This window comes from Mustela nigripes, chromosome 2 (assembly GCF_022355385.1).
Source record: "Mustela nigripes isolate SB6536 chromosome 2, MUSNIG.SB6536, whole genome shotgun sequence".
Classification (NCBI taxonomy): Eukaryota; Metazoa; Chordata; class Mammalia; order Carnivora; family Mustelidae; genus Mustela; species Mustela nigripes.
Window position 1 is genome coordinate 101,386,223 of NC_081558.1, and position 13,119 is coordinate 101,399,341.

The 13,119-nt window shown below is 44.6% G+C and overlaps 1 protein-coding gene across 10 annotated transcripts in view; it reads left to right on the forward strand.

Moving 5' to 3' along the window:
- RUBCN (rubicon autophagy regulator) overlaps nt 1-13,119 on the forward strand; it is a 55,217-nt gene that overhangs the window by 24,293 nt on the left and 17,805 nt on the right. For 4 of the 10 annotated variants that reach the window (XM_059391148.1, XM_059391154.1, XM_059391149.1 and 1 more), the window contains exons 3-11: nt 2,798-2,884; nt 4,189-4,363; nt 4,991-5,097; nt 6,140-6,296; nt 6,926-7,459; nt 8,781-8,825; nt 10,919-11,014; nt 11,719-11,834; nt 12,549-12,759. In XM_059391148.1, the coding sequence (XP_059247131.1) occupies nt 2,798-2,884; nt 4,189-4,363; nt 4,991-5,097; nt 6,140-6,296; nt 6,926-7,459; nt 8,781-8,825; nt 10,919-11,014; nt 11,719-11,834; nt 12,549-12,759 (1,528 nt within the window). The remainder of the gene's footprint in view (nt 1-2,797; nt 2,885-4,188; nt 4,364-4,990; nt 5,098-6,139; nt 6,297-6,925; nt 7,460-8,780; nt 8,826-10,918; nt 11,015-11,718; nt 11,835-12,548; nt 12,760-13,119) is intronic. The other 6 variants (XM_059391150.1, XM_059391151.1, XM_059391152.1 and 3 more) reach the window with 4 other exon arrangements.

A 13,119-nucleotide genomic window follows, 5' to 3' on the forward strand; every position in this document is an offset into this window, starting at 1 on the left:
TTTATAGTTTTCCTCATACAGATCTTATACATATTTTGTTAGATTTCTATCTAAGTATCTCATTTTTGGGAGTGGTAGAGTAAATGGTAATGTGTTCTTATTTCAAATTCCACTTGCTCATTCCTTATATATAGAAACGTCGTTGGTTTTCATATTAACCTTGCATCCTATGATCTGGCTATAATTACTTACTAGTTCCAGGAACTTTGGGGTTGATTATTTAGAATTTTCTACTTAGATAATCATGTCATCAATGAAAAAAAGCAGTTTTATTTCTGCCTTCCCAATCTGTTTGTCTTTTATGTCCTTTTTTCCCCCCTTAATGCATTAGTTAGGACTTCCATTAAGATGTTAAAAAGTAGTGGAGGGGCGCCTGGGTGGCTCAGTGGGTTAAAGCCTCTGCCTTCAGCTTAGGTCATGATCCCCAGGTTCTGGGATTGAGCCCCGCATTGGGCTCCCTGCTCAACGGGGAGCCTGCTTCCCTCTCTCTCTGCCTGCCTCTCTGCTTACTTGTGATCTCTGTCTGTCAAATAAATAAATAAAATCTTTTAAAAAAAGAAAGATGTTAAAAAGTAGTGGAAAGAGAAGACACCTTTGCTTTTTTCCTGATCTTAGTGGAAAAGCTTTGAGCTTCTCACCATTAAGTATAATGATAGCTGTAGGTTTTTGTAGGCTCTTTATCAATTTGAAAAAGTTCCCCTCTATTTCTAGTTTACTGAGGATTTTTATTATAAGTGGGTGTTGGGTTTTGTCACATGCTTTTTCTGCATCTACTGATATGATCATGTGTATTTTTTTTTCTTATTTAGCTGTTGATGTAATGAATACCATCACATTCCATTGATGTGATTTGATGTGTTGGTTTTGGAATGTTGAACCAGCCTTGCATACTTCTTGTAAATCCTGGTTGGTCATGGTGTATAATTCTTTCTATACAATTTTGGATTTGATTTGCTAATTTTTTTTTTGAGAATTTTGCATCTATGTTCATGAGAGATACTGATCCATAATTTTCTTGTGTTTTTTTCCCTGGTCTTGGTGTTAAGATAATCCTGGCCTCATAGAATGATTTGGAAAAATATTTTCCTCTGCTTGTATTTTCTTCAAGGGACTATAGGGAATTGGCATGATTAAATGTTTCACCAGTGAACCTATCTAGTCCTGGTGCTTTTGGTTTTAGGAAGTTATTAATTGTTTATTGCATTTTAGGAGATATAGGCCTACTTAGGTTATCTATTTCTTCCTGGTAAGATTTGGCAGATTGTATCTTTTGAGGAATTGATCTGTTTTACCTAGGTTGTCACACTAGTGACCGTAGAGTTGTTGATAGTATTCCTCTGTAACGTCCATAATATCTATAGTGATATCCCCAGTTTTATTTCTGAGTTAGCCTAGAATTTTATCTAAAGAAACGAAACCAAGTTTAGATCCTATTCACATAGATGTAACTAACCAGAGGACATGCTGGAGTGGATATTCCACTGCTGCCCATCCCTGGCCACTCAGTGTTCACTAAGCCACAGAACAGAGATCAGAACACTGCCACACTGCTGCCAAGATCTTAAAGGTCTCCATGACTCTAGTTGGCAAAAGAGCCTGTACATTGACACCTCTTATTATCACTTCTGCCTTACCAGTCTAGGTGAGAACCCACCCATTTGAGATGACATTTCAGTTGCTTTTTGGGTCATATATTAAGTTCCAATTTAAGGACTCTTTCTAGGCTGTTTGTTTTGTAATGTTGGTTAGTCTGTCTCTTAATGCTTGTGCTAGGTTTGTACTTCTCAATTATTTAGATTTGTTTTAATCTGTGCCCAGTAATCTTAGAAAGGATTCTCAAAAAATAAGAAGTAGATTTTCCTACTATAAACATTTGCCTTCTCCAGTTCAGGCCTTCTCCAGTATGAGACTATTTTATCTAGCATTGATCATTTCTTTGACTCTAAATACAGCCCTTTCCTGACCTGGATAGCATGGGAAAAGCAGGTCTTTCCTTACTTGGTTTTGCAGTAATAACTGAAGACATACATCTCTGATTTTTAACAAATAACTTAAACTCTTCACTAGTTTTAAGACTTGCCTTCTAGGGCTGAATGGTGGAGAGATAAGGGAGAAATCAGGTTATTTTCATTGTGTGACCTTCTATGTTATATGCATGCATTAGCTGATCAAAAGAACAATTAAAATGATTTTGGGGGTGCCTGGGTGGCTCAGTCTTTAAGCATCTGCTTTCGGCTCATGTCATGATCCCAGAGTCCTGGGATCGAGCCCCGCACTGGGCTCCCTGTTCCATGGGAAGCCTGTTTCTCCCTCTCCTACTTCCCTTGTTTGTGTTCCCTCTATCACTGTGTCTCTGTCAAATAAATAAATAAAATCTTTTTAAAAATGGTTTTAACATTATCCTTAAAAAGGGTGAACAGAGGAAGACAAACCATAAGTGACTCTTAATCTCACAAAACAAACTGAGGATTGCTGGGGGGAGGGGGGTTGGGAGAAGGGGGTGGGATTATGGACATTGGGGAGGGCATGTGCTTTGGTGAGTGCTGTGAAGTGTGTAAACCTGGTGATTCACAGACCTGTACCCCTGGGGATAAAAATATATGTTTATAAAAAATAAAAAATTAAAAAAAAAAAAAGAAAAAAGGGTGAACAGGTGTTTTTCTCCTGATTGCTGCTGAGAACCTTTGTTGAGGCAGGGAAGGTTAGGCTTTTTTTCCCTTCTGTCTTTGAATGTCAACACCAGAACTAGATTTGGTCTAAAGTGGTAATGATTTCTTCACCTTGTATGGTCCCACAGCAGGTTTGTTGCCGCCAGACTGATTACTGGCAGTTTGTGAAGGACATCCGCTGGCTCAGTCCCCACTCAGCCCTTCATGTGGAAAAGGTAAGAAAGGAAAAGTAACCACAAGGCTTTGTTGTTTAATGATCTGTCTGAAGAGTCTGCTAGGCTAGAAAGATGGTATGTGTCAAGGTTCCTATTAACTGAGGAAGTTATTCCTGTAGGACTAATTTGGAAGGGAGGATTATTTGCCCTAAAAAACAAACCCCATTAGACCCGTTGCCCCAGACCTACTTTCTCTCCTCTGGGGAAGGGGTGAAAAAGCTTTGTTATTTTTAAAAGATCTGCATATTAGGATCAGAAAGAAGCTGTTCAAAAGCCTAGGAAAGTGTCAAGAGGTTCCCTGAAAATGGTTGGGGAAGTGAGACTGAGGTTTCCGATCAGGGTAATAGCTCGTGGAGGTTAGTGACTTGGCCAGCTAGTTCCAGAGCAATCACTGCCTAATGTATGTATTTATTTACTTAACTTTTCATGATGGAAGATTTTAAATATATGCAAATTAAGAGAGCCCTGAAATATCTATGTTATACTTATCATATCTAGCCAGTTTTGTTTCATGTATATCCCACCCACTGCCAGGTTCATTACTGAGATGATGTCAGGAAGAGTAATTTGTTTTTAAAACATTGGGGAACCAAATCACAAGGTGTCAGACTGGCCTTTTTTTTGTGAGAAAAATCCAGAACCCAGCGTTTTCTTATGTAGACTCTCTTTGTCCTTCACATAATTTTTCTTACCACCCCTCCCCTTCACCTCCAGCTAACTTCCTTTTCTAAAATATATTGCTATGGTTGTTACTTCTTAGAAGCTGCCTGTGAGACCTTACTTTTAGAAACAGCCAAGTAGAAGGAGCTTCCAAATAGAGAATGCTATGACTAGAGCCAAACAAGGTGCTCAGATGGCTTCTCTTTGGTGGCAGATCTTAGGTGACATCTTCCCAGATCCTTTCCCCCCAGGTTTTTGTTGCATTATTTTCCATAGACCACCTGAAATGGACGACTCTGTGAGAGCGGCCAAGAGGTCAAGTTTATCCTTCCTCTGAGTACTGCAGGCTAGATGTCTCTTCAGATCTAGAGCATAAAGAGACATATGTAGCAGCTTTGTCCTCTCCTGGAGCTGCATATCAGGTCACAACTGCTTCAGTCTTCTCCAGTGGTCTAGTCCAGCAATGGGGCCGCTAATCCCTTCCTCCCCTGTCCTCCCTCTGTAACTTTTAGATGCTCCCTGGAGGCAGAGTCCCTCTGATCGTTGCCTCTTCCCTGTCTCCATTTAGTTCTTGGGTCCTTAGGCCTCAGTCTTGCCATCTTTACCAGGATGCATGTTTTGACTCATGCCTCCTTGCCTCCCAGTTCATCAGCCTGCACGAGAACGGCGAGAGCGGTGCGGATGGTGAGAGCGGGGACAGTGACAGCAGGCGCGCTGTGGCCGAGCTGTGGCTGCAGCACAGTTTGCAGCGGCACTGTCTCTCTGCCCAGCTCCGACCTCTGCTGGGGGACAGGCAGTACATCAGAAAATTCTACACTGGTACGTGGAGTCCCCTCACCCAGGATCCTCACACACTCTTCTCCATCTCTTCCACTTTACTCTTCCTAGAGAGGCTGACTCTCCCCCCAGGGCCCGATACTTTCACTTGGTGGAACAGAGATTCTAATCAGAAGGATGCATCTGGTCTTCTCCTTCTTGTGCAGAACACAGTCCAGCTGGATGCCAAGGTCTTCCCTGACTCCCACAGGTGCAAATCAATAAGAACCACCACCATTTACTGCGAGTTTCCTAGGTGCCAGTCACTGTAATGTTCTGTTTATACATGCACCCCTCCCAACAGCCCTGAGAACTGGGTATTAGTACCCCTGTTTTCCGATCAGGGAAGCAGAGCCTGGGGAGGCCAAGTCACCTACAGCCAGCATTCAAATCTGGGACTTTGTGACTTTGAAGCCTCTGGGCATGGCCTCTCCTATATTGCGTGTGTATCACTTAGCCTCTCTTGTACTTATGTATCCCTGATTCCTCTTTTCCCTGCAGTGGCGTGATTCTCCTTAATTCATTTTCACCTGTTGTGTCTTTCATTCCCTGAGCCTCTCCCAGGCTGTACAGGGAAGCTAAAGATCTCCCTGTTGGGCTCCATTGCAACAGTAGCATTTCTCTCCCCAGACACTGCTTTCCTGCTAAGCAATGCCCACGTCACGGCCATGCTACAATGCCTGGAAGCCGTGGAACAGAACAACCCCCGCCTCCTGGCTCAGCTTGATGCATCTATGGTAAGGGGGCAAGGAGTGATCTCTATGCTGGGTCCCTGGGCCTCCCCATGATAGAACCTTCTGTAGCAAACTCTTTCTTTGCTTAGGCAGTTATGAGCTAAAAGGCTTTTGTTTAAAAAAAAAAAAAATACTTGGAGAAGAAGGGGAGGTACCATTAAGTATCTACTGAAGTAAAAAGTCTAAGCATAAAGTCTGTTTAAGGAGGGAGGTGTATATTTTTTTTAAATCCTTTTTTAAAATCTGTAGCCTGAGTAAGCACTTCCGTAAGGGCAGGTTTGACAAGCCAGAGGAAGAGGATGATTTTGAATGAGGGGTAGGATCGAATCCAGAGTAGGATTGTAGAGTGTCCTACCTGGTAGGACCTAGTGTGACACGGGAATGGTCCTGTGTCCATTTTCATCCTTGAAGTATAAAGAAAATTTTGTTGCTTGATATTGCTTATTGTTAACCGTCCAGTTCACTCACCCCATCACTAATATCAGTGCCTCAGCTAGAATAGAATCACAATCCCGACTCCTTTTTAGGAGGGAGGCCCTCTCTTTCGTGGTTTTAAAATTTTGATTCTTAGTTACCACCTATTAAATGCTTTCTGTGTGCCTGGAACACATGTGTCATCCATTGAATTCTCACAACTCTATAAGGGAGACATTAATCTTTATTTTATAAAGGAAGCCAGCTGAGGGACAGAGCAGGTAAGTCACTTGCTCCAAGTTGGTAAGCAGTAGGGTCTGGACATGAACACTGATCTGATTTCTGACTCTATGTGCATAGTCTGAAGAATTTTGTTGTATTGCTTCCATGATAAAGCACTCCCAGTGTCCCACCTGGGGTTCCAGTTTCAGAAGCTGTGCTGTATCACAGGACTTCAAGGTTTCAAAGTTGTGTCCTCGAATAGAGCAGAAGGGCTGTATGTCCAACCTGCGGGCTCTGGCTGTAGTTCCAAGCCTGCTGCCAAAGGTCAGCTTCTACCAGCATTTCTGTGGGGCCGAATGTTCTTCCTCATAGGGCCTCTGTCCTCAGCTCAGACACGTTTGTTTTGTAGTTTGCCCGGAAGCATGAGAGCCCGCTGCTGGTAACCAAGAGCCAGAGCCTGACAGCTCTGCCTGGATCCACATGCACGACTTCAACCAGCTACGCTCAACATCCCTACTTTGGGTCCTTCTCTAGCCTCCACCAGTCTGCACCCAACCACAGCTCAGGTATGGGGGCAGGAAGGGGTAGTCAGTACATGCATGCCCAGCCCCGGAAAGGAGGAAACTTTGTGGGTGCACAAAGGTCTAGATAGAGCTGTGGGTTGGTGCAGTTTGGTCACATTCTGTGTCTTGATAGTGGATATCTTAAGAAGTTGTATAGTAACTAGCCTAAAGTAATTTAGCAGAAGCATGAAAGTAGTAGAGGAAAGAGAGATGTTTTTAGATTCTCCTGGATTTCTAATCCCCATTGACAAGAAGGTATTCCAGTAATAATAGCTAACACTTACTGAGGGCTTGCCCCATGCCAGGCTCTGTTATAATCAGTTTATATGTATTACTTCATCTGATCCTCAGAACAATCCTGTGCCATGGATGTTGTTGTCATTGCTCATTTTATAGGTGAGAAATGTACACTAAGAAGCACCGAAGCCACTGTGTCAAGAGCCCACGCTCTTACCCAGCTTACCTGCTTCTAAGCAATTTCTGCTTATTTCGCATGGTGCACCTTTTCTAAGATGATACTAATGTCCCGGGCACCCAGTCACGATAGGGAGTTTGGCCCTTAGTTGTCGAGAAGTCCTTCCTATGTACCAAAGCTTTCCAGCTCACCTTTTTCTCCCCTTTTTATATCCTAGAAAGAAGAACCACTTCCTTTTCACTCTCTGGCCCTCCCCGGAAACCTCAAGAAAGCAAAGAGCATGTCTCACCAGCGCGGGATCAGACCTTCCAAGCCCCCCTGCTTGCAGTCTCCTCATTAGCTGGGGATCCCCCCTCAACCCCAAATGAGATGAGCTCTAGCACTCTGACCAGCCCCCTAGAAGCATCCCAGGTCAGCAACCAGAATGAATCTCCAGGCGATGCCAGCGAGGGGCCGGAGTACTTGGCCATTGGCAACCTGGATCCCCGAGGCCGGACTGCCAGCTGTCAGAGTCACAGCAGCAATGCTGAGAGCAGCAGCTCCAACTTGTTCTCCTCCAGCAGCTCGCAGAAGCCCGACTCTGCTGCCTCTTCCCTAGGCGAGCAGGAGGGAGGTGGGCAGAGCCAGCTGTCCAGCATCCTTCGCAGGTCCAGCTTCTCAGAGGGGCAGACACTCACTGCCACCAGCGGAACAAAGAAGAGCCACACTCGCTCCCATTCGGACACCAACATTGCCTCCAGAGGAGCCCCAGGTAATGACTGTCACCAGCCTCTTCTTAGTAAGTTAGGTTTCTGATGACACGGTGGGCTGTCCTGCTTATAAAGAAAGAGGAAAGTTGGTAGTGTGATATGAATACCCAGGAGATCTCTCTGAGAATATTGATGTTTGTTCCTTTATACATTGCCAAATAGTAAACATTTCCCTGGTGTCTTGCGGCAGTTCCTTAGCATCAGAGGATAGTGCGACTTGTCACAGTTTGAGTTTTTAATGTTTCTCTCAGACAGAGGGGAAATTCTTAGGAGCTTTGAAAATAATCCCATTAAATTCCTCCCCTTTCTGTGATTCCTGAGAAATGCGGTCAGGTGTAATATGAGAGAAGCAAAATGATCTTGGGGTTTCCTCATTAAAACTAGGATATATGAGTGTGGGATGATGGGACTAAGGAAACCAGTTAAGGGGGCTGACTGTTGCATCACTAATCCAGGTTGGAAGGCAGCCTGGTAAGGAGGCCCTGGCCACTGAGCCCATCCTCACGCAAACACCAGCTGCTAGCAGAGGGCACCCTCAGCATGGGAGACACGGGGCTCGTTGCTTTTGCCATCTCCCTGCCATCTTCTGTCATGGGTTGTTAGTGTCTGGCAGGCTTTGGTTGGGTTTCATTTATAGGAAAACTTCCATAACAGCAAGTGTAACATGGATCTCTGTGCTCAAAGCCAGTTCTGGGTAGGAAAGCTCCGGAAATAAAATACAAAAAAATTTTAAAAAGAGGAAGATTTCCTGTAGCAATTGGAGCTGCCATTGATTTCTCATTATAATTTCTAGAAAGGTGAGATCTGAGGCCCTCATCTGAAACTTGTGAGTGACAAACTTTTTTCTGTTTTCCACTCAAGATGCAGTTTGCCTTATTGGAACTCTCTAGGAAAAAAAAAATCTTCATATCAAAGCCTGTCTTCCCATGAACTTTCTTAGATGTGAAGAGTACTTGGGTTAGCTCCTCACTTCACATCTCCTGCTGCAGGCCTGCTGTCTGTGTAGTCCAGGCCGCTGGTCTTTGAGCATGGAAAACTTCCCTGCCCCCGTTCTTGAATCCACATGGATTCCAGAAACCACGGTAACCTGCATTGGAAAGGGGAGCCAGAGAAAACCTAAGCAAAAGGGTCTGAGGAAGAGAGGGTCATGTGTAGCTTCTTGTGAGTCAGCTGCCTCAATTCAGTAGCTGAGGATTTCAGCACTACGGTCCCCTCCTGGGGGTTAAGTCCCCACCTCTGCTAGATAAAAGGACGCTCTTTTCCTCACTCTATTCTCATTTCCTCTGTTTGGACTCTTCTCTGCACCTGTCTGTCTACGAACAGGAGGCCCCAGGAACATCACCATTATAGTTGAAGATCCCATTGCAGGTTTGGGAGCCAGTCCTTTCTGTCTGCCACCTCCTCCTCCTCTGTGCCCATCTTGCTTAGTTCAGAGCCTCCTTTTCCGTTCTGGTGTCAAATCAAGTCTGGCAAGGCTGGGTAATCCTGCTGTGGTTCTTGGACCTGTCTCTGAGATGCCCCTGATATTTTGCATCTTACGTTTTCTGCCCATGACTTCCAGATGCCTCAGTCAGTCTCCCAACAGCTTCTGGGAGGCAGAGTCAAGATTTATCAATCCTGATTTGCCCAAAGGTGAAACCGAAGCCTGCTATTTGTCTAAGGCATCATGATGAATTGGTGGGAGAATTTTTTTTTTTTTTAATAACTGAGTACTTACTATGTATTACTTTATTTTCCTTGAATTAACACCAGAATGTGTTTTTCCCCCTTTCTGTGGTCTTGGATGTGGATGCATGTTTTCTGCCTCTCCCAGAGTCCCATTTCCTTTTTCTTTCACCTATTTTCCTTCCTCCGTAAGTCCCATCCCACCCCCATTCCCGTTATTGCACAGGTGTTTTCTAGTGACTTAAGTCTGTTTCTTTGGTTTTCCCGGTGGTGTTCAAATTAAATATTGTGTTCAGTTCCGGGTTCATGGAGATAGTAGTAGTAGTAGAATATGTCTGCACGACAGAATAGGGAGGGAGGGCTGAGAGCTGTGGCCTCCTGGGGAAGCCACAGAGTAGATTAGCTTGGAAAGGGGAAAGTTAAAGAGGAGGAAGGTGATAGGACCACTGTTTGGAAGATCATTGTTGTGCTTAAGGAGCTGAGAAATTGTAAGAAGTCTCAAGTGAGGGTGAGGACTAAGAATCAGAGCTGCACACTTGAAGGAGCAATATCAGGAGGTAGTAAGCTCAGGAAACAAAGGCTGGATGGCCTTTACATGTTGTAAAGAATAGGGTGCTGGTGTTGGAGTTTGTGTTGGGCACTAAATTTTATTGGGCACCTCAAAGATCCCCTCCAAGTCATAGTTTCTTACCAAGGCATCCTCCTGGTGACTGCTGGTCTGTCTTCAGTAGTGAGGAGGAGAGCCTACTGCCAGGACCAGCAGAAATCTTGGAGACCCAAGGAAAACACAGAGTTACCTCTTATCACGTAGTAGCATTTTTTTTTTTTTTAATTAAGAGGAGCAGCTGACAAGCTGGCACCATCTGTGGGGGATGTGGTTGGATGCAGCTCAGTCATTCTCTCTCCAGAGCATCCTGCTCATTTCCCAGGCACCCACCTGCTTTTCTGCCTGCTCTTCCTTAGGTAGCGCTGGGAATTTTGTGTTTTCCTTTGGAGAGTATCATTTTCTCATTTCCTGCGAGCCCTGCCTGCTGCTCTTTCTCTACTCCAACCTCTCATTGTTCCTTAAAAACTTCTACCCCGCCACTTCCTACTTTGCCAGGCTTCTCTTGAAACCTCTCCCTTCCTTCTCCAGGAAGGCTGGGTGTGCAGCCCTGTGGCCGAGCCGTTTGGATATAGGGCCATTGTCCTTGGCTTCTTGAGCGTTTTCTTGATGTTTCTTTTAAGGAAATTGCTGGATTTTATTTTGTTTTTCTAATTCAGAAGCGGGTTAAATACATGGGTATGACAAATTTCAGGTTCATTTCCGGTTCAAGAGAGGCTGTGTCCTAGTCTTCCTAGTGTAACCTTTCTGAGATTGTTTAAAATCCCAGTGTCAAGGTATTAGAAAAGTTTCAGTGTACCTACCTTTGTTTTACCATATGAGGACTGTTTTCTACATTGGTTCTTGTCAAAGGGATGGAAATTGGCCAATATTCCTAGAACATTTGGTAAGAAGGTGGAAGGAAAAAGAACTAAATTCATGAGTCCATTTTGATTTGATTGTTTTTCACCTTTGTGTTGCTGCATTCTGGGTCATGTTTTCTCTTCTCCTCTTGGAATATACCGAGTCCCCATCTCCTTTCCTCCATGTGTTCCTGCATTCTTGGACTGTTCCCCATTGGTGTGCCACCTCTCTCCTGCGTGGGAGGGCATTGGGAATGGGAGCAGTTAAATGTGGAAACTCCTAAGTTGGGAATGTATGTGTTGCTCACCTCGTATGTGTGTTTTTACTCCCTGGTGGTCACTGACACTAGAATCCTGCAATGATAAGTCGAAGTTGAGAGGCCCCTTGCCTTACTCTGGCCCAAGCAGTGAAGTCAGCACACCCAGCTCTCTGTACATGGAGTATGGTGAGTACTAGGAAGGCCAGGGCTGCAGCTGTGTCTTTCCTCGGCTCTCCCCTCGTGCCTGCTAAGCTCTGAGCTGTCTGGCTCACGTCGGCTCTGTGGAGGGTACGCACCGTACAGTCTCACCCTTCCTTTCATCATTTATAGCCCCCGTGCTAGAAATCACACAGCCCTGTCATTTCTCTTGCTCCTTTCTGACATAAGGGGTACCACCCTCTCTTAGGCTGTGGGTGTTATCACTATGAATGTCTGTCGCTCCAGATGGAATGGCTCTCTGAGTGGGTGAGAGGGACCTTGAAAAGAAGCTTTGAGTGTTGAGGCTGAGTTACCAGAAGATAAGCTCCACATGGAAATCATCCACAGGAGGAAGCTATTTGTTCCCTTGTCTGATTCTCAGCACAGGTTTTTTATTTCCTTTTTTGTAGGGTAAGAGGCCAAGTGTGTCGTCTTTACATTTTGATGGCAAAAGGATTGTCTCTGGGCTCTCTTCATTTATTCTATTCTTTAACCAAGAGGCTTAGTGCTTGGGGATTTTGAGATTCAGAGAAATTCCTTTAGAAGGTAGACATCTTCTTTCCAACCTGTTACCCGGGAGAACTTGGGAGTGTCTCTAGTGGTAAAATGATCAGACTTCTTAAGAAGCTTGTCTGTTACTGATTTGCTTTCCAAGTCAGAGCTTTTCACATCCACTTTCTGTTTTCCCACAGAGGGTGGTCAGTACCTGTGCTCTGGGGAGGGCATGTTCCGAAGACCATCAGAAGGACAGTCCCTCATCAGCTATCTGTCTGAGCAAGACTTTGGAAGCTGTGCAGACCTGGAAAAGGTGAGGAGTCTAAGGGACACTGAAGAGCTCGTGAGTTAGGGCATCTGGCCTGAGGGGCTCTGGGGCCATTTCTGAAGAGGTTTTGATACACAGCAGGAAGATGAGCAAAGACCACAGGTGAAAGTGAGTTCAGAGTAAAGATGAGCTCAACAAGTTCAATCTCTAGAGAACTTTTCAAGGGGTATCTGCTCCTCACTGAGTCCAAAATACTACTAATTTTGTGTTAGAAGCTGCCTTGGGAAGTATTGAATTTTAGCCACGTGGTTGTCATTTCCTTGACCCTGGAACTTAGGTCAAAGCTGTTTCCAGAATCAGCTTCTCTCTTTTGTTCTAATATGTTCAGATATGTAATGAATAATGTCTCTGTAGCATTTTAGAACTTATAAAGTACTTTATCCTGAGCTATTACATTTACCTTAATGCTTTGTCTACAGGAGTATGGTTTTAGGAAAGACCTAAAAAGAAAGATACCAAATTTTGGATGTCTTCTCTGTCATAGTTTTATGTAGAAAGTAGGACAGAAAGGCCAGGCATGGCAGTTTTGAGAGCAAAGAGGAAGTAGAACAGTTTTTTGGTGTGTTTTTTCACCCTGAGTGTTTTGAATGAAAGCAATGTGTGTGTTAGAAGCTCTGCTTTCCAGCATTCCAACCAGTGAGGGGTTCAACACATCAAGCCCCTCACTCATCAGCTTCTTTGGTGCTCTCCTTCCCCCAGGAGAATGCGCACTTCAGCATCTCAGAGTCCTTGATTGCCGCCATCGAGCTCATGAAGTGTAACATGATGAGCCAGTGCCTAGAAGAGGAGGAGGAAGAGGAGGAGGACAGCGACAGAGAGATCCAGGAACTGAAGCAGAAGATCCGCCTTAGGCGCCAGCAGATCCGCACCAAAAACCTACTCCCCATGTACCAGGAGACTGAGCATGGAAGTGAGTGGGGCTTCGAGCACCTTATTTCTGCTGCTGCAGGGCTTCAGGCCAAGACTTGGTGCCTCGTGCGCTTCCTTTCTTGTCTCTCTCTGAGATGTAACCAAGCCAAGGGTTCCTCTGCTGACAGAAAGATTTTTTTTTTTTTATGTTGTTCTAATTTTTTTTTCCTGTCAGACCCAGAGTCCTAGAGTTCATCCATTTTCTACTTCAGAAATATCTTCCAAAAAATAGGTTTCTAGTATGAGAACTAAGATTGCTGGTCCCAGAGCCACTTCCGAGACAGTAGTACCTCCTGTTTCTGTGAAACTTTCAAAATTTGGGGAATAAAATGGGGGACACCCAGCAAGAAGAGCTGTTTCC